The sequence below is a fragment of the Pecten maximus genome, chromosome 16 (assembly GCF_902652985.1).
Source record: "Pecten maximus chromosome 16, xPecMax1.1, whole genome shotgun sequence".
Classification (NCBI taxonomy): Eukaryota; Metazoa; Mollusca; class Bivalvia; order Pectinida; family Pectinidae; genus Pecten; species Pecten maximus.
The window spans coordinates 947422-967708 of record NC_047030.1 but is presented as its reverse complement, the minus strand read 5'-3'; the positions used below and the strand labels follow the sequence as shown (position 1 = coordinate 967708).

General features: G+C 39.9%; 2 protein-coding genes across 2 annotated transcripts in view; one reads left to right on the top strand and one right to left on the bottom strand.

The window, feature by feature from the left end:
* Window positions 1-1532, bottom strand: part of LOC117345259 (forkhead-associated domain-containing protein 1-like) — a 38354-nt gene extending 36822 nt beyond the window's left edge. Inside the window, 1 exon segment of the mRNA XM_033908300.1 lies at window positions 1212-1532. Coding sequence (XP_033764191.1) covers window positions 1212-1307 — 96 coding nt within the window. The 5' untranslated portion in view covers window positions 1308-1532.
* A 249-nt stretch (window positions 1533-1781) lies between these two features.
* Window positions 1782-14486, top strand: LOC117345266 (protein/nucleic acid deglycase DJ-1-like). Its single transcript, XM_033908312.1, has 5 exons — window positions 1782-1919; window positions 4924-5085; window positions 9173-9242; window positions 13474-13560; window positions 14075-14486. The coding sequence occupies exons 1-5, from the start codon at window positions 1836-1838 to the stop codon at window positions 14233-14235; spliced, it is 564 nt and encodes a 187-aa protein (XP_033764203.1). The 5' UTR covers window positions 1782-1835; the 3' UTR covers window positions 14236-14486.
* Window positions 14487-20287: the final 5801 nt, after the last annotated feature.

Sequence of the window (20287 nt, the reverse complement as noted above, 5' to 3'; positions counted from 1 at the left end):
GATGACCACTTAATACAGAGATGACCACTTAATACAGAGATGGCGACTTTATACAGAGATGACCACTTAATACAGAGATGACCACTTAATACAGAGATGACCACTTAATACAGAGATGACCATTATACAGAGATGACCACTTAATACAGAGATGACCATTATACAGAGATGACCATTATACAGAGATGACCATTATACAGAGATGACCATTATACAGAGATGACCAATACAGAGATGACCATTATACAGAGATGACCAATTATACAGAGATGACCACTTAATACAGAGATGACCACTTAATACAGAGATCAGATGACCACTTAATACAGAGATGACCACTTAATACAGAGATGGCCACTTTATACAAAGATGACCACTAAATACAGAGATGACCACTTAATACAGAGATGACCACTTAATACAGAGATGGCGACTTAATACAGAAATGACCACTAAATACAGAGATGACCACTTAATACAGAGATGGCGACTTAATACAGAGATGACCATTATATGTACAGATAGAGATGGCCATTATAAAGAGATGACCATGCAATATCGAGATGACCAATATAGAGGTGACCATTATATAGAGATGACCATTATACAGAGATGACCAATAGAGATGACCATTATACAAAGATGACCATTATACAGAGATGACCATTATACAGAGATGACCATTATAGAGATGACCATTATATGTACAGATACAGATGACCATTATACAGAGATGACCATGCAATATAGAGATGACCAATATACAGAGATGACCATTATATGTACAGATACAGATGACCATTATACAGAGATGAGCAATACAGAATTGACCATTATACAGATTACAGAGATGGCCAATACATAGATGACCATTATAAAAAGATTACCAATACAGAGATGACCATTATACAGAGATGACCATGCAGTATCGAGGTGACCAATATATAGAGATGACCATTATACATGTACAGTAATGACTACTATTACACAAGTGACCATAAATGCATTGCGTGATGATCATTATGTACATATACGGTGGTTAAAGGGACAAATATGCTTCCAATAAACTGAAACTATACTATATCGTACTCGATTTGATGAGTTGATTTAGATATCAGATGGTATGGGGATATCATAGGAATCATTTAAAACACGTTTTCACCTGTGGTTTGTGGAAAAACATTATGCAATTGTTTACACTTGAAATATACCTGTAGTTGAATGTCACATCCTTCACGGCCGAGTGTTGTCACTTTGGGTGACAGTGAAAACACTGAATTGTCACTTCCTTTCAAAAATGCTTTCATTGTTGACACGGTAACTTCACGAAAATATGGACTTCTGAAACACGGTAATTAACAGGTGCTCGTTATCCAAAGCATATCCAATAATCAAATGTTGTTTTGTTATGTGTAATTAATGAAGGATCCACACATCATCTTGTCATTATGGATACGTTACTCATGAAAGCATCAATTGTTTATCCCTCATTTGCATCAACAAGTTTCGTTAGTTTAGTGTCGGCGCGAGGAGTCACGCATGCTCAAACAAACATGACAACCAAACAACCTTACCCTCCTACCTAGTGACAGTGAATAAACATTACATATACAAGGGATTGATAAAATATTATATTGTATAAATAATATATTTAAATCATCATACTTCAATATTTAAGAATTTACCGATTTTAACCCGACTTTAAAACGATTTTAGAAGAAATACTTAGAGAGTATTTTATTCTCGGTCAATGAAATGCTTTGCAAACATTAAGCTTTACGAAGACCAAGATCACTGACCGGGCACCTTGCAGATCGACTGAAAAGCAAAGCAAAATGACGAAGGCATTGGTGCTTTTAGCTGTTGGCGCGGAGGAAATGGAAACTGTCATAACCGTAGATGTGTTGAGAAGAGGAGGGGTATGTTTCATGTTAAGTTTTTGTATCATGCAAATGATGACATCATTGCAATCCTTCGTCGGCAGCGTTCGTATTCAACTGCATCACAGCTAGGCCGTTGCTTACTCCAACAATGTTAGAGGTTGTACACGGCGAGATACTTTTGACAGGCGCCGTGTAACAGTCGGCAAAATCATATCCGATAAAAAAGAGCCGACCAGTGGCCTCTTATGTTATAGGAGTAGGCCGTTGCTCTAACCAGGTCGGGGAGAAGTCCTGATTTCACTATTACTATAGTGGTATTCAACTATAATCTGATAATAGCTACATGTAGCTATATAAACAGAAGCAAATTGAAGCATTTCCGCAAGAAAAGGCATACCTGACAAAAAGCGAGAGTTATGGTTTGTAGGTGCATGATCCATGTGCTTGGTTGTTACAATACTGACAATAAAATTAAAATGTCACCTGTGCATTTTTCTGTGAATCGCCGTTTTTCAATCTCTATACTAACCGAATGGAAACAGGGAAGTAACTCTAATAGATCAGAATGATGGTTATCATCTCCAGAGTCGGAAAAAAAAACAAGAAAAAATAGATAAAGCTTTGTTACTAAAAATATGAAAAATAGCTAGATCTATACACTTTTTAAAACGAATTCTGTCCAAGTTTCATTTATTTAATCAAGAAACATGTAGAGTAATTTATAAAAATATTTTAAATAATGCAAAAATAAAAATTACTTGCATGTTGGAAAGTACTAAAAATTGAAACAATACTTCCGGTAGAGTAAAGTCAAGTTTTTGCCCTATTTTTCTTGGTCATGTATCCTATCTGTAATTCGATTTCTGGAACACCTAATATGCTAATTTTTTTCCCATAAATTAGTTGGGTTTTTTTAGGTAACCTGAGACAAAGTCTCAGTTGACCTATTGCGACCGTCTTTTGTCCGGCATCGTCCGTCATGTGTCGTAAACAATTTACATTTTCAACTTCCTCTCAATTACCAACAGGCCCAGAGACCTGATATTGGGTCAGTAGCATGCTGGGATGAAGGGCTACAAAGTTTGTTCAAATGGATGACCTTGACCTTCATTCAAGGTCACAGGGGTCAAATATGCTAAAATCTATTAACGACTTCTTCTTAATAACCAAAAGGCCAAGAGGCCCAATATTAAGTCTGTAGCATACTGGGATCAAGGGCTACCAAGTTTGTTCAAATGGATGGCCTTGACCTTCATTCAAGGTCACAGGATTCAAATATACTAACATCTTAAAACAACTTGTTCTCAATAACCAAAAGGCCCAAACACCCAATATTAGGTTTGTAGCATGCTGGGATAAAGGGCTACCAAGTTTGTTCAAATGGTTGACCTTGACCTTCATTTGAGGTCACAAGGATCAAATATGCTAAAATCTGTAAATGTCTTCTCTTGAGACCCAATAAGTCTGTAGCATGCTTGGATGAAGGGCTACAAAGTTTGTTCAAATGGATGACCTTGACCATCATTCCAGGTCACAGGGGTTAAACATACAACTAAAATATTTAAACGACTTCTTCTTGATAACCAAAAAGCACAGAGATCCAATATTATGTCTGTAGCATTCTGGGATGAAGGGCTACCAGGTTTGTTCAAATGGATGTGCTTGACCTTCATTCAAGGTCACAGGGACCAAATGTGCTAAAATATATTCAGCACTCAGGTGACCATTAAGGCCCATAGGCCTCTTGTTATGTTTCATGATAATATCTGAAAGTATAAGGTTTTTTCTCCAAACTATTTATTTGATGTTTAAAAATGTAATTACAATCAACATGATGCGGTCTCACAAACTATACGGAAATCAGCAGCATGCTTAAATTTCAGAAATTTGATAACCCTGCAGAGTATATAATAAACATGACAAACATACAGCGCTATTCTTTGTTGTCTTTACCTCAGACTAAAAACCAAAGTCCTTAACCTGTGTTAAGTGACCACCTTTTTGGCTGGTTCCCTTGGGAAGTCACATAAGACAGGTTTGACTATATAGTATGATCTAATTCTTTAAGTCCTGAAAATTTCATGGAATAGGAAACACACATATGATATGTTTTGGCCTTATTCAAATTAATTAAATATTCCTGATCAACTGCTGGTGAATTTCAACTGGATATATAATCATTCTTGACAAACAGTCAGCTGAAACAGAATATTGACGTAATCAATAAACAGTTATAGTAAAGTTAAGACCATGGAAAATGACAATTTTAAGGAATTAGTCATCAGAAGTCGTCAGTGTCATCTAGCTGCGCTGCCCCTCTGAAGATCTCTGACTGCGCTCAAAGTGCCCTTTTCTGAAAAAATGACCATGCCCTTTTTTCTGTGGGAAACACTATTCTAAGTAGATAACGCTTTCTGATCTGAAATTAAGATGGCCAAGAGGAGACCATATTGAATTTTGACAGTTGAAGTTTGTTATTATCATTTTCAGAAAGCTCTTTATGGATCTCATCCTCTGTCTCAGATTTTATCTGAAGTCTCCCCATGGTCCCTATATTCATGTTCCATTTTGAAACTGATCTGAAAACAAAATGGCCAATAGGCAGCCATTTTTAATTTGGATGTTTGAAGTTTGTTATCGCTACTTCTCAGAAAGTTTTACATGAATCTTTCTCATTTCATTGATTTCAACCAGCTAGCTCTGACACGATAAGACTTGAACATTCTGATAGATACATTGTAAATGTTCTCTCTATGGCCTCAGCATAGTGTGGTAAAGAATGAGTAATTATCATACATATGAACTTTAAAACATATTCTTAATAATATTATCTTTTTTTCAGGGAATATGTGATAAACTCCATGACATATGTACAATGTATTTACAAACGCAAAAAAAGAAAATCTGAACATTGAATATATTTTTGCTACAGTAATTTTTAAAGTATAAAGGTCAGGATGAAAACTTGAATTAGGAACTACAGCCTAATATTTGAGGTAATTGTCACTAATTGACACAATTTTAATATGTCATGTTGTAGGTAGATGTGACTCTAGCCGGACTAGCTGGAAACGAACCTGTATTGTGTTCTAGAAATGTCAAACTTGTCCCAGACATGAGCTTGGAAGATGCTATGAAGTCTGCTCCATATGATGTGGTGGTCTGTCCAGGAGGAGGGGATGGAGCTAAGGCCCTGGCAGAGGTGTGTTTTATTCTTTATTTTAGGCCATGTAATCAAACAGTGGGCTGTTCAAATCACCCAACATCCGTGCATGGTCTGTCTTGAAATCAAAATGGCTTATTGGCCATCTTGCATTTTGACAGTTTATTTTTTTATCACTTTTTCTAGAGAAGTTCTGAAAGAGTTCTTTTCAAACTTGAGCCATAGGTTCCCCTCCATCACTAGTTGTGTCAGACTTGAGGTTCCCCTCCATCACTAGTTGTGTCCATTTCATTTTGAGTCTAACCAGGAAAATAAAATGACTGACAGGTAACCTTCTTCAGACTGAAGTCTTGGGTTTGACAGTTTGTTATTTTACTCTATTTCTTTATGGATTTAAAGTTAGGGAAACTTATTTGTAGGTGATTGTTTGTCTCTAGTTGTACATGATCACAAAAAGATTGAGTCATGTGTCGATAGAACAGACAATTATTAAGAGGAAAGAGAAGAAAAGTTCAGGAACAAACTGACATAGAATCATTAATCATCATACAAATGTTGAAAGATGGGATGTATCTGATTTCTTTTTTTTTTAGCCCACCATCATCAGATGGTGGGCTATTCAAATCGCCCTGCGTCCGTGGTCCGTCGTCCGTCCGTCCGTCCGTCCGTCCGTCCCTCCGTCCCTCCGTCCCTCCGTCCCTCCGTCCGTAAACAATTCTTGTTATCGCTATTTCTCAGAAAGTACTCAAGAGATCTTTCTCAAATTTCATATTTAGGTTCCCCTTGGTGCCTAGTTATGCATATTGCATTTTGAGACCAATCTGAAAACAACATGGCCGACAGGCAGCCATCTTGGATTTTGACAATTGAAGTTTGTTATCGCTATTTCTCAGAAACTATTGAGGGGATCTTTCTGAAATTTCATATGTAGGTTTCCCTTGGTGCCTAGTTATGCATATTGCATTTTGAGACCAATCTGAAAACAACATGGCCGACAGGCAGCCATCTTGGATTTTGACAATTGAAGTTTGTTATCGCTATTTCTCAGAAACTAATAAGGGGATCTTTCTGAAATTTTATATGTAGGTCCCCCTCAGTGCCTAGTTATGCATATTGAATTTTGAGACTAATTGGAAAACAACATGGCCGACAGGCAGCCATCTTGGATTTTGACAATTGAAGTTTGTTATCGCTATTTCTGAGAAAGCACTGAAGGGATCTTTCTCAAATTTCATATAAAGGTTCCTCTTTGTGCCTAGTTAGGCATATTGCATTTTGAGACCAATTGGAAAACAACATGGCCGACAGGCAGCCATCTTGGATTTTGACAATTGAAGTTTGTTATCGCTATTTCTCAGAAACTAATGAAGGGATCTTTCTGAAATTTCATATGTAGGTTCCCCTCAGTGCCTAGTTATGCATATTGCATTTTGAGACTAATCGGAAAACAACATGGCCGACAGGCAGCCATCTTGGATTTTGACAATTGAAGTTTGTTATCGCTATTTCTCAGAAACTAATAAGGGGATCTTTCTGAAATTTTATATGTAGGTCCCCCTCAGTGCCTAGTTATGCATATTGAATTTTGAGACTAATTGGAAAACAACATGGCCGACAGGCAGCCATCTTGGATTTTGACAATTGAAGTTTGTTATCGCTATTTCTGAGAAAGCACTGAAGGGATCTTTCTCAAATTTCATATAAAGGTTCCTCTTTGTGCCTAGTTAGGCATATTGCATTTTGAGACCAATTGGAAAACAACATGGCCGACAGGCAGCCATCTTGGATTTTGACAATTGAAGTTTGTTATCGCTATTTCTCAGAAACTAATGAAGGGATCTTTCTGAAATTTCATATGTAGGTTCCCCTCAGTGCCTAGTTATGCATATTGCATTTTGAGACTAATCGGAAAACAACATGGCCGACAGGCAGCCATCTTGGATTTTGACAATTGAAGTTTGTTATCGCTCTTTCTCAGAAACTTATGAAGGGATCTTTCTGAAATTTCATATGTAGGTTTCCCTTGGTGCCTAGTTATGCATATTGCATTTTGAGACTAATCTGAAAACAACATGGCCGACAGGCAGCCATCTTGGATTTTGACAATTGAAGTTTGTTATCGCTATTTCTCAGAAAGTACTGAAGGGATCTTTCTCAAATTTCATATGTAGGTTTCCCTCAGTGCGTAGTTATGCATATTGCATTTTGAGACCAATCGAAAAACAACATGGCTGACAGGTAGCCATCTCGGATTTTGACAATTGAAGATTGTTATCGCTATTTATCAGAAATTGCTGAAAGGATCTTTCTGAATTTCATTTGTAGGTTGCCCTCTGTGCCTAGTTATGCATATTGGATTTTGAGACCAGTCAGAAAACAACCTGGCTGACAGGCAGCCATCTTGTATTTTGAAAATTGAAGTTTGTTATCACTATTGTACAGAAGGTACTGAAGGGATTTTTCTCAAATTTCATATGTAGGTTCCCCTTGGTCCCTGGTATTGCATTTTGGGACCAATCGGAAAACAACATGGCCGACAGACAGCCATTATCGCTAAATCTTAAATTTTATATATAGGTTCCCCTTGTTTGAAAAGTACTAGAGGGCTGTTTCTGAATTTACACAGATTAGTAATATAAGACTTAGAGGAAGGGAAAAGTAGAGAAAAGATCAATCTGACATGGAACCTATAAAGATCATTCAATGGTGGGCGCCAAGATCCCTCTGGGATCTCTTGTTTATTTACAAGAGGCTTTGTTTGTTTTTGTTTAACGTCCTATTAACAGCCAGGGTCATTTAAGGACGTGCCAGGTTTTTTAGGGGTGGAGGAAAGCCGGAGTACCCGGAGAAAAACCACCGGCCTACAGTCAGTACCTGGCAACTGCCCCACGTAGAGGCCAATTGGGCCTGAACATTCAGCTAGATCTGATATACAACCTTTATACACCTGTCGATGGCAGTATTAAAACATGGAGTTATCTATCTGTTCGCCCAGCATAAACTTTTGTATCCTTCTACATTTTTCAACCAATTTCTTTGGAACTTGGTATGCATTGTAATCATATATAGGTGTGTTTCCCTGAAAGACATTTTGAAATTTTGATTCAACTAATTTTACAAAAAATTATTGCTCTTTACCTCAATATTTGATCATTTGTCCAAAGATCTCATCCTACATTTCTATACAGATTTCTTTGAAACATGGTAGGATTTATAATCATGATATAAAGTTGTGTTTATTGAGTTGGGGACTTACCTCAGATTACTTGTTTTCCTCAAACTGCCACCTTTTTTCATCTTCTAGCAACTTTCTTCTTCCAATTGTCTCCCTTGACACCACCCCTGTGAGGCAGGCTTCTCTGAAAAAAGGTAGTATTCTACCTCTGCTTAATGCTCAGCATTTATGAAGTGAAAATGTGAATAAGTGAGGTGTCCTGCTGGGTGTCTTTGGGAGTATATTTCCTTCAGCCTCACACAACACACACACTCACTCACCACACCTATGATAAGAGAGGAGGCTTTCCTTAAATGACCAAGCTTTTGATGGGACGTTAAACAATACAAAAACATACCCACACAGGGGAGACAATCCTTAACTGACCATAGTTGTTTATAGGGCATTAAACAACACAAAAACATACCCACACAGAGGAGACAATCCTTAACTGACCATAGTTGTTTATAGGGCGTTAAACAATACAATCCCACACAGGGGAGACAATCCTTAACTGACCATAGTTGTTTATTGGGCGTTAAACAATACAAAAACAAACCCACACAGGGGAGACAATCCTTAAATGACCATAGTTGTTTATAGGGCGTTAAACAATACAAAAACATACCCACACAGGGGAGACAATCCTTAACTGACCATAGTTGTTTATAGGGCGTTAAACAAAACAAACCCCAAACAGGGGAGACAATCCTTAACTGACCATAGCTGTTGGGGACGTTAAACAATACAAAACTTAACCTAACCAATCATAACATAATGCAAATCTTATTTTAATGCAAGATATTTAGATATAAACACCTATGGATTTCAACATTGTGTCGTGAAGGGTCGTAACAGCTGAAACAGCGGATATGTTCACCATAACACTGTTATTTAAATATTTTGTTTCAGTCAGCGGAAGTGAAGAAGATCCTGGAAGCTCAGGAAAAAGACAACCGGTTTATTGCTGCTGTCTGTGCAGGTATCAGAACCACACTATTGTTAAACTTGTTGTCCTGACATAAATCCGATCACTACACTAATAAGACTGACCAAACTCCATTGCAGTATCTTAGGTCACCTGAGGCGAGGTCTCGTGTGACCTTTTCTAATCGATGTTGTCGTCCGTTCGTAAACAATTTCCAATTTTTACCTTCTTCTCAATAACCAAGAGGCCTATAGACCTGATATTGGGCCTACAGCATGCTTGGGTGAAGGGCTATCAAGATTGTTCAAGTGAATGATCTTGACCTTCTTTCAAGGTCACAGGGGTCAAATATGCTAAAATCTTTAAAACAACTTTTTCTCAATAGCCAAGTGGCCCAGATGCCTGATATTGAGTCTGTAGCATGCTATTTGAAGAGATATCAATACTGTTAACACAAATAATGACCTTGACCTTCATTCATTGTCAGATATGCTAAAACTTTGATAAAACTTTTTTCTCATTAACCAAGAGGTTAGAAACTGTATATTGGGCCTTTAGCATGGTGGGGTAAAAGCTAAAATGATGTTTCAAATGAATAAGCATAACATTGACCTTCATTTACAGCCACCTGGCTCAAATGTGCCAAAATCTTTTAAATGTCTTCTGGATGACCAACACACCTCGAAACTTGATCTACCAAAATATATCAAAATTCAGGTGACCAACAGACAATTTGAATAATCATCAGCTGATGCCTCATACTGTATTTGACCTAATAAGCACACTGTGCTCTTAACAAACTATTTACATTTTAAACTTCTTTTCAGAAACCCCTTAACTAATTTCGATGAAATTTTGAAGAAACCTTCCAATGCAAAAGGTCAACAAAATTTGCGAATTATATGGTCCCCACCCCCCACTGGACTAAAGGACAGGGCAAAATGGGGACAAATTGACAAAAATTTCAAAAATCTTCTCCACAAGACCCAAATAAAGTAGAATCAAATACTGTTCATTGATTGAAGGGTCTGAAGGTTTTTAGCTCACCTGGACCGAAGGTCCGGTGAGCTTACGCCATGGTGCAGCGTCAGTCGTCCGTCGTCCGGCGTCCGGCGTCCGTCCGTCAACATTTGCTTCAAATCGCTACTAGTCAAAAAGTTTTTATTGGATTTTGACCAAATTTGGTCAGAAACATCCTTGGCAGAAGGGGATCAGATTTTGCATAAATGGTGACTCTGACCCCCAAGGGGCCTGAGGGGCGGGGCCCAATAGGGGAAATTGAGGCAATTCCTTTAAATCGCTACTAGTCATAAAGTTATGAATGGATTTGAACCCAATTTGGTCAGAAACATCTTTTGGGGAAGGGGAACAGATTTTGCATAAATGGTTACTCTGACCCCCAAGGGGCCAAAGGGGCGGGGCCTAATGGGGAAATAGAGGTAATTCCTTTAAATCGCTACTAGTCATAAAGTTATGAATGGATTTGAACCCAATTTGGTCAGAAACATTCTTTGGGGAAGGGGAACAGATTTTGCATAAATGGTGACTCTGACCCCCAAGGGGCCAAAGGGGCGGGGCCTAATGGGGAAATAGAGGTGATTCCTTCAAATCGCTACTAGTCATAAAGTTATGAATGGATTTGAATCCAATTTGGTCAGAAACATTCTTTGGGGAAGGGGAACAGATTTTGCATAAATGGTTACTCTGACCCCCAAGGGGCCAAAGGGGCTGGGTCCATTAGGGGAAATAGAGGTAATTCCTTCAAATCGCTACTAGTCATAAAGTTATGAATGGATTTGAACCCAATTGGGTCAGAAACATCCTTTAGGAAAGGGGAACAGATTTTGCATAAATGGTGACTCTGACCCCCAAGGGGCCTGAGGGGCGGGGCCCAATAGGGGAAATTGAGGCAATTCCTTTAAATCGCTACTAGTCATAAAGTTATGAATGGATTTGAACCCAAATTGGTCAGAAACATCCTTTGGGGATGGGGAATAGATTTTGCATAAATGGTGACTCTGACCCCCAAGGGGCCAAAGGGGCGGGGCCTAATGGGGAAATAGAGGTAATTCCTTCAAATCGCTACTAGTCATAAAGGTATGAATGGATTTGAACCCAATTTGGTCAGAAACATTCTTATGTGAAGGGGAACAGATTTTGCATAAATGGTTACTCTGACCCCCAAAGGACCAAAGGGGCGGGGCCTAATGGGGAAACAGAGGTAATATCTTTAAATCGCTACTAGTCATAAAATTATGAAAAGATTTGAACCGAATTTGGTCAAAAACATCATTGGGGGAAGGGGAACAGATTTTGCATAAATGGTGACTCTGACCCCCAAGGGGCCAAAGGGGCGGGGCCCCATATGGGAAATAGAGGTAATTCCTTTAAATCGCTACTAGTCATAAAGTTATGAATGGTTTTTAACGCAATTTAGTAAGAAACATCCTTTGGGAAAGGGGAACAGATTTTGCATAAATGGTGACTCTGACCCCCAAGGGGCCAAAGGGGCGGGGCCCCATATGGGAAATAGAGGTAATTCCTTTAAATCGCTACTAGTCATAAAGTTATGAATGGTTTTTAACGCAATTTAGTAAGAAACATCCTTTGGGAAAGGGGAACAGATTTTGCATAAATGGTGACTCTGACCCCAAGGGGCCAAAGGGGCGGGGCCTAATGGGGAAATAGAGGTAATTCCTTCAAATCGCTACTAGTCATAAAGTTATGAATGGATTTGAACCCAATTTGGTCAGAAACATCCTTTAGGAAAGGGGAACAGATTTTGCATAAATGGTGACTCTGACCCCCAAGGGGCCAAAGGGGCAGGGCCTAATGGGGAAATAAAGGTAATTCCTTCAAATCGCTACTAGTCATAAAGTTATGAATGGATTTATACCCAAATTGGTCAGAAACATTCTTATGTGAAGGGAAACAGATTTTGCATAAATGGTGACTCTGACCCCCAAGGGGCCAAAGGGGCGGGGCCCCATATGGGAAATAGAGGTAATTCCTTTAAATCGCTACTTGTCATAAATTCATGAATGGATTTGAACCCAATTTGGTCAGAAGCATTCTTTGGGGAAGGGGAACAGAGTTTGCATAAATGGTGACTCTGACCCCCAAGGGGCCAAAGGGGCGGGGCCTAATGGGGAAATAGAGGTAATTCCTTAAAATCGCTACTAGTCATAAAGTTATGAATGGAATTGAACCCAATTTGGTAAGAAACATTCTTGGGGGAAGGGGAACAGATTTTGCATAAATGGTGACTCTGACCCCCGAGGGGCAAAAGGGGTGGGGCCCCATATAGGAAATAGAGGTAATTCCTTTAAATCACTACTAGTCATAAAGTTATAAATGCATGTTGTAAACTCAGAGAGTCTGGACTTCATTATTTCTTTAAAGCAGTTGGGATCCCCACACTATAACCATAAATAGCATTGTTTGAGGTTAACAAACAAAAGGAATTGAACATGAACATTATTTTGACATTTGGTCAAATCCAACCAGGTGAGCGATACAGGCCCCATGGGCCTCTTGTTTACCAAAATTGTATACATTCTTCAATACTTTATACATTCTTTTGTATTTGTAAATCACATTTTTGAGCATGATTTGTATGATTTTTCATTGGAAGTAATACAAACTTGGTTATGATTATGCATACATATATGGGATGGCAATTTGATATTATACACATGTTGGCTCTGACTGACCCCAAGGGGCTGATGGGCGGGGCCTAAAAGGTGATTATTAAGGCTGACCCCAAGGGGCTGATGGGCGGGGCCTAAAAGGTGATCATTAAGGCTGACCCCAAGGGGCTGATGGGCGGGGCCTAAAAGGTGATCATTAAGGCTGACCCCAAGGGGCTGATGGGCGGGGCCTAAAAGGTGATCATTAAGGCTGACCCCAAGGGGCTGATGGGCGGGGCCTAAAAGGTGATCATTAAGGCCCATTAACTTCTTGTTTCATTTACCTACTTTTATGTGGTGAAAACAATCCAAAGTCAAATTAAAAGACTGAAGATTATATTTATGTTTCAATTAGTGAACACATCCTCTTTTACTGAAAATATGTTTTGGTGCGCTTATAGATGTACGGGTAGGTGTGTTTATTAGGTAGAATACATTAAGTGGAATCTGAAACTCATCATTTTATATTGTTCCTAGGATCGGTGTTCTCACTGCTACATACCTTGAAGTATATAAACCTTTCTGATATTAAAATCACTTGTTCCATATAAATTATCCTCTTCTTGTGTTTCAAAACTTACATTGACCTGTTTTAGGACCAACAGCACTCCTGAGTCATGGTATTTGTAAAGGTAAAAAGATCACCTCCCACCCTGGATGTAAAGACAAGATGTCGGCTACAGGTAGGATGTTACACTACCTTGGTATGGCAATAATAGAAAAATATTGAAAATCAGTTGATTGATTCAAATTGTCAAAATACTGTTCCTATTATTGCCTTTCTTCCTTGTTGATATTTTCCTAGGGTTTCATATCAAGATCCTTTTTGTGATCTTAATTTATTTTTTCTGTCCTCAAGATGATCTTTATAAATCTGTTTTTTGTTGTTTTTTTTTTCTTCTTTTTGTTTGGTTTTTCTTTATCAGTAAGTAAATGTTGCTGTATTTGACATTCAGTCTTAACAATTGTTGTTTTTTATCAGTAGTAAATTTTCCTGTATTTGACATTCAGTCTAACAATTGTTGTTTTTTATCAGTAGGTAATTTTTGCTGTATTTGACATTCAGTCTAACAATTGTTGTTTTTTATCAGTAGGTAATTTTTGCTGTATTTGACATTCAGTCTTAACAATTGTTGTTTTTTATCAGTAGGTAAATTTTGCTGTATATGACATTCAGTCAAACACTTTTTTTTATAGGTGACTACACCTATTTAGATGAGCGTGTTGTTCAAGATGGAAAACTCATAACTAGCAGAGGTCCTGGAACGTGTTTTGAATTTGCACTCAAGATTGTGGAAAACCTACAAGGAAAAGAAACGGCGGATCCTTTAGTTGCTCCAATGTTAGTAAAGATGTAAATTTTATCTGAGAAACAGTTTAACAGATACTTTGAACGACTAATTATAACGGATTGTTATAGTAATTTGAATATGCATGCTGCCAGGGAAGTGAGGCAGTTTATAGACGTTGGAAGGGAAGGGAGATAACTCTTAATGGAATACCTGCATGTTGAAACACGGCAAAAATGTGAGCCCCTCCCTTGAAATTTACTGCTTGACGTGGGGATATAAAACTGCCCTAAGCGACTGCCTTCGCGTCACATATTCAATGATCTTATACTCTGATCGTTCAATCCCTTGCTTTTAGATGCCTGGCTATATCCATCCAAAGGATTCAGGATCTTATCCCCGAGACAAACCATAGTCCTAATAATTTGTACATTACAATACTGCTCCAAGTTCAGCTTTAGATAGATTGCATTAATTGTAATAAAGAATTACTAGTCTGTTGTCAGTAAATGTGACAGGACAGGGTGTCATGATTAGTCTGTTGTCAGTAAATGTGACAGGACGGGGTGTCATACTACTAGTCTGTTGTCAGTAAATATGACAGGACGGGGTGTCATGATTAGTCTGTTGTCAGTAAATGTGACAGGACGGGGTGTCATGATTAGTCTGTTGTCAGTAAATGTGACAGGACGGGGTGTCATGATTAGTCTGTTGTCAGTAAATGTGACATGACGGGGTGTCGTGATTAGTCTGTTGTCAGTAAATGTGACAGGACGGAGTGTCATGATTCTAGTCTGTTGTCAGTAAATGTGACAGGACGGGGTGTCATGATTCTAGTCTGTTGTCAGTAAATGTGACAGGACGGAGTGTCATGATTAGTCTGTTGTCAGTAAATGTGACAGGACGGGGTGTCATGATTAGTCTGTTGTCAGTAAATGTGACAGGACGGGGTGTCATGATTAGTCTGTTGTCAGTAAATGTGACAGGACGGGGTGTCATGATTAGTCTGTTGTCAGTAAATGTGACAGGACGGGGTGTCATGCTACTAGTCTGTTGTCAGTAAATGTGACAGGACGGGGTGTCATGCTACTAGTCTGTTGTCAGTAAATGTGACAGGACGGGGTGTCAGGATTAGTCTGTTGTCAGTAAATGTGACAGGACGGGGTGTCATGCTACTAGTCTGTTGTCAGTAAATGTGACAAGACGGGGTGTCATAATTCTAGTCTGTTGTCAGTAAATGTGACAGGACGGAGTGTCATGATTAGTCTGTTGTTAGTAAATGTGACAGGACGGGGTGTCAGGATTAGTCTGTTGTCAGTAAATGTGACAGGACGGGGTGTCATGCTACTAGTCTGTTGTCAGTAAATGTGACAGGACGGGGTGTCATAATTCTAGTCTGTTGTCAGTAAATGTGACAGGACGGAGTGTCATGATTAGTCTGTTGTCAGTAAATGTGACAGGACGGGGTGTCATGCTGCTAGTCTGTTGTCAGTAAATGTGACAGGACGGGGTGTCATGATTAGTCTGTTGTCAGTAAATGTGACAGGACGGGGTGTCAGGATTAGTCTGTTGTCAGTAAATGTGACAGGACGGGGTGTCAGGATTAGTCTGTTGTCAGTAAATGTGACAGGACGGGGTGTCAGGATTAGTCTGTTGTCAGTAAATGTGACAGGACGGGGTGTCATGCTACTAGTCTGTTGTCAGTAAATGTGACAGGACGGGGTGTCATGATCAGTCTGTTGTCAGTAAATGTGACAGGACGGGGTGTCATGCTACTAGTCTGTGGTCAGTAAATGTGACAGGACGGGGTGTCATACTACTAGTCTGTTGTCAGTAAATGTGACAGGACGGGGTGTCATGCTGCTAGTCTGTTGTCAGTAAATGTGACAGGACGGGGTGTCATGATTAGTCTGTTGTCAGTAAATGTGACAGGACGGGGTGTCATGCTGCTAGTCTGTTGTCAGTAAATGTGACAGGACGGGGTGTCATGATTAGTCTGTTGTCAGTAAATGTGACAGGACGGGGTGTCATGATTAGTCTGTTATCAGTAAATGTGACAGGACGGGGTGTCATGCTACTAGTCTGTTGTCAGTAAATGTGACAGGACGGGGTGTCATGCTACTAGTCTGTTGTCAGTAAATGTGACAGGACGGGGTGTCATGATTAGTCTGTTGTCAGTAAATGTGACAGGATGGGGTGTCATGATTAGTCTGTTGTCAGTAAATGTGACAGGACGGGGTGTCATGATTAGTCTGTTGTCAGTAAATGTGACCGGACGGGTGGTCATGATTAGTCTGTTGTCAGTAAATGTGACAGGACGGGGTGTCATGATTAGTCTGTTGTCAGTAAATGTGACAGGACGGGGTGTCATGATTAGTCTGTTGTCAGTAAGTGTGACAGGACGGGGTGTCATGATTAGTCTGTTGTCAGTAAATGTGACAGGACGGGGTGTCATGCTACTAGTCTGTTGTCAGTAAGTGTGACAGGACGGGGTGTCATGATTAGTCTGTTGTCAGTAAATGTGACAGGACGGGGTGTCATGATTAGTCTGTTGTCAGTAAGTGTGACAGGACGGGGTGTCATGATTAGTCTGTTGTCAGTAAATGTGACAGGACGGGGTGTCATAATTAGTCTGTTGTCAGTAAGTGTGACAGGACGGGGTGTCATGATTAGTCTGTTGTCAGTAAATGTGACAGGATGGGGTGTCATGCTACTAGTCTGTTGTCAGTAAATGTGACAGGACGGGGTGTCATGATTAGTCTGTTGTCAGTAAATGTGACAGGACGGGGTGTCATGATTTTATTAGTAAATGTGACAGGACGGGGTCTCATGATTAGTCTGTTGTCAGTAAATGTGACAGGACGGGGTGTCATGATTAGTCTGTTGTCAGTAAATGTGACAGGACGGGGTGTCATGCTACTAGTCTGTTGTCAGTAAATGTGACAGGACGGGGTGTCATGATTAGTCTGTTATCAGTAAATGTGACAGGACGGGGTGTCATGCTACTAGTCTGTTGTCAGTAAATGTGACAGGACGGGGTGTCATGATTAGTCTGTTATCAGTAAATGTGACAGGACGGGGTGTCATGCTACTAGTCTGTTGTCAGTAAATGTGACAGGACGGGGTGTCATGATTAGTCTGTTGTCAGTAAATGTGACAGGACGGGGTGTCATGATTAGTCTGTTGTCAGTAAATGTGACAGGACGGGGTGTCATGTTACTAGCCTGTTGTCAGTAAATGTGACAGGACGGGGTGTCATGATTAGTCTGTTGTCAGTAAATGTGACAGGACGGGGTGTCATGCTACTAGTCTGTTGTCAGTAAATATGACAGGACGGGGTGTCATGCTACTAGTCTGTTGTCAGTAAATGTGACAGGACGGGGTGTCATGATTAGTCTGTTGTCAGTAAATGTGACAGGACGGGGTGTCATGCTACTAGTCTGTTGTCAGTAAATATGACAGGACGGGGTGTCATGCTACTAGTCTGTTGTCAGTAAATGTGACAGGACGGGGGGTCATGATTAGTCTGTTGTCAGTAAATGTGGCGGGACGGGGTGTCATGATACTAGTCTGTTGTCAGTAAATGTGACAGGACGGGGTGTCATGATTAGTCTGTTGTCAGTAAATGTGACAGGACGGGGTGTCATGATTAGTCTGTTGTCAGTAAGTGTGACAGGACGGGGTGTCATGATTAGTCTGTTGTCAGTAAATTTCAGTGGGATGACCCTTGAAAGGACACAAACCATGTGGTAACCGAATCTGTTCTTTAAGAAGTAAGGTCGTCCGACTTAACTGATGGCTGGTGTCCATCTAGTGTCCGTCTAGTGTCCATCTGGTGTCCGTCTAGTGTCCATCTAGTGTCCCTCTTGTGTTCGTCTAGTGTCCATCTAGAGTCCCTCTAGTGTTCGTCTAGTGTCCATCTGGTGTCCCTCTAGTGTCCGTCTGGTGTCCCTCTAGTGTCCGTCTGGTGTCCGTCTGGTGTCCCTCTAGTGTCCGTCTGGTGTCAATCTAATGTCCATCTGGTGTCCGTCTAGAGTTCAGAGGTAGCTGGTTTGAGTCCCAGTCTGGTCATTGCATTTTTCCTCTCCCTTTATAACGGTGTTTGTAATGCTTCATACAGCTGTAATGCTGTCAAATATTTTTGATGCAAATTTCTTCCGTAAATGTTTTTGTTTTAAGTTTGTCCTAAGACACTTTATTGATTATATACTTAATACCTTGTATCAGAACTTTTACAATGAACAGAACCTCAGACAGAGGAAGTTGAAATTGATACACGTGCATTATGATCTGAAAACAATGCAAATGTGTACAAAGTTCCATTTCAGTATCTGCAACAATGCAGATTATTGGCAAGAGAATTACCGTATTTAGCCTCAAATAAGCCCTTCCCAAAGTGTAAAATTTTGGCATTAAATTTTGAGGAGGATTTATTTGTGAACAATGGTAAGCTAATTCTATTTTGAAATTGATGATTCTGCAAAAAAGATTGGGGCTTATTTGTGGGCAAGGGCTCTGTGGATATTAAACATTACAATTCTAGATGTTGGACTCGTCAATCCATAAGTGACACCTTAATTTAAAAGTTGTTTATAAACAATTTTGTGCAAGTTAAGATTCCTTTGTAAAATATTTACAGCTTGCCCTAACACGCATTTACTGATTATATATATTTGTTGATAATAAAGTTTTTTGTAAATGCCAAGACTTGATGTATTTATATGAAATTCTACACCAGAACTATTAGAAATGATATTTAGATATCCATTACAATGCATATCGATGTATTGGGTGTATTGACAGAAGAGGAGAGTACTTGTACGTAAAGTGTCATTCCAGTATACGAGTTGATGAAAAAGTTGTAATATAAATAGTTTTTTTCTTTATTTTCTTCCAATAACATATGTTCCAGTGTAGTAATTTTATTCTAAATAAAACTGTTTTTACCCCGAGACAAAATCTCATGTCACACACCATGGGTCAAGCTGACTCCCAGATTTTAAAAATATGTTGATGAGGTGGCGCAGTGATTACACACTTGCCGTTCACCTACGTTGCCGGGTTTTAATTCCCCAATTGGACGTGAAATTGTATGGGGATACCGTCCAGACCACATAGCTTTTATCAGGTATTCACCAGGATCCGGTCTCCTCCTACAGTAACACCGGGATCCGGTCTCCTCCTACAGTAACACGGGGATCCGGTCTCCTCCTACAGTAACACCGGGATCCGGTCTCCTCCTACAGTAACACCGGGATCCGGTCTCCTCCTACAGTAACACCGGGATCCGGTCTCCTCCTACAGTAACACCGGGATCCGGTCTCCTCCTACAGTAACACCCCTCGTTATCAGGTATTCAACGGGATCCGGTCTCCTCCTACAGTAACACCGGGATCCGGTCTCCTCCTACAGTAACACCGGGATCCGGTCTCCTCCTACAGTAACACCGGGATCCGGTCTCCTCCTACAGTAACACCGGGATCCGGTCTCCTCCTACAGTAACACCGGGATCCGGTCTCCTCCTACAGTAACACTGGGATCCGGTCTCCTCCTACAGTAACACCGGGATCCGGTCTCCTCCTACAGTAAGACCCCTCGCATTCTTTCATCCAGGCCAAGAGACATGATTATTATCACTTGGTGTAACTTGTTTCACAATTGTAAACAAGAGGCCCATAGAGCCTGTATCACTCACCTTGTTGGATTTGACAAAAGGTCAAAATAATGTTCATGTTCAATTCGTTAATACGTAGCTTTATTTGTAAATGTTGAACAATGCTATATATGGTTGTAGTGGGGATCTGAACATAGTCCAGACTCTCTAAGGGTGTGAAAAGACCTCAGGGATTGTTTTTACAACATGATTGTGTTTTAAGAAACTAAGTCCCTTAGGGTGGGGAAAGACCCTTGGGCCTATTTTTACATCAGAATTGTGTTTATCCCTCAACGTCCAGTGATGCTATACATGACTATGTGATGGAGGGTTACAGCAACCATTTATGCAAAATCGTATCCCTTCCCCAAGGGTCTTTCTGACCAAATTTGGTTCAAATCCATGCAGGACATTTTGACATGTAGCGATTTAAAGGAAATACGTCTGTTTCCCGTATTGGGCTCCACC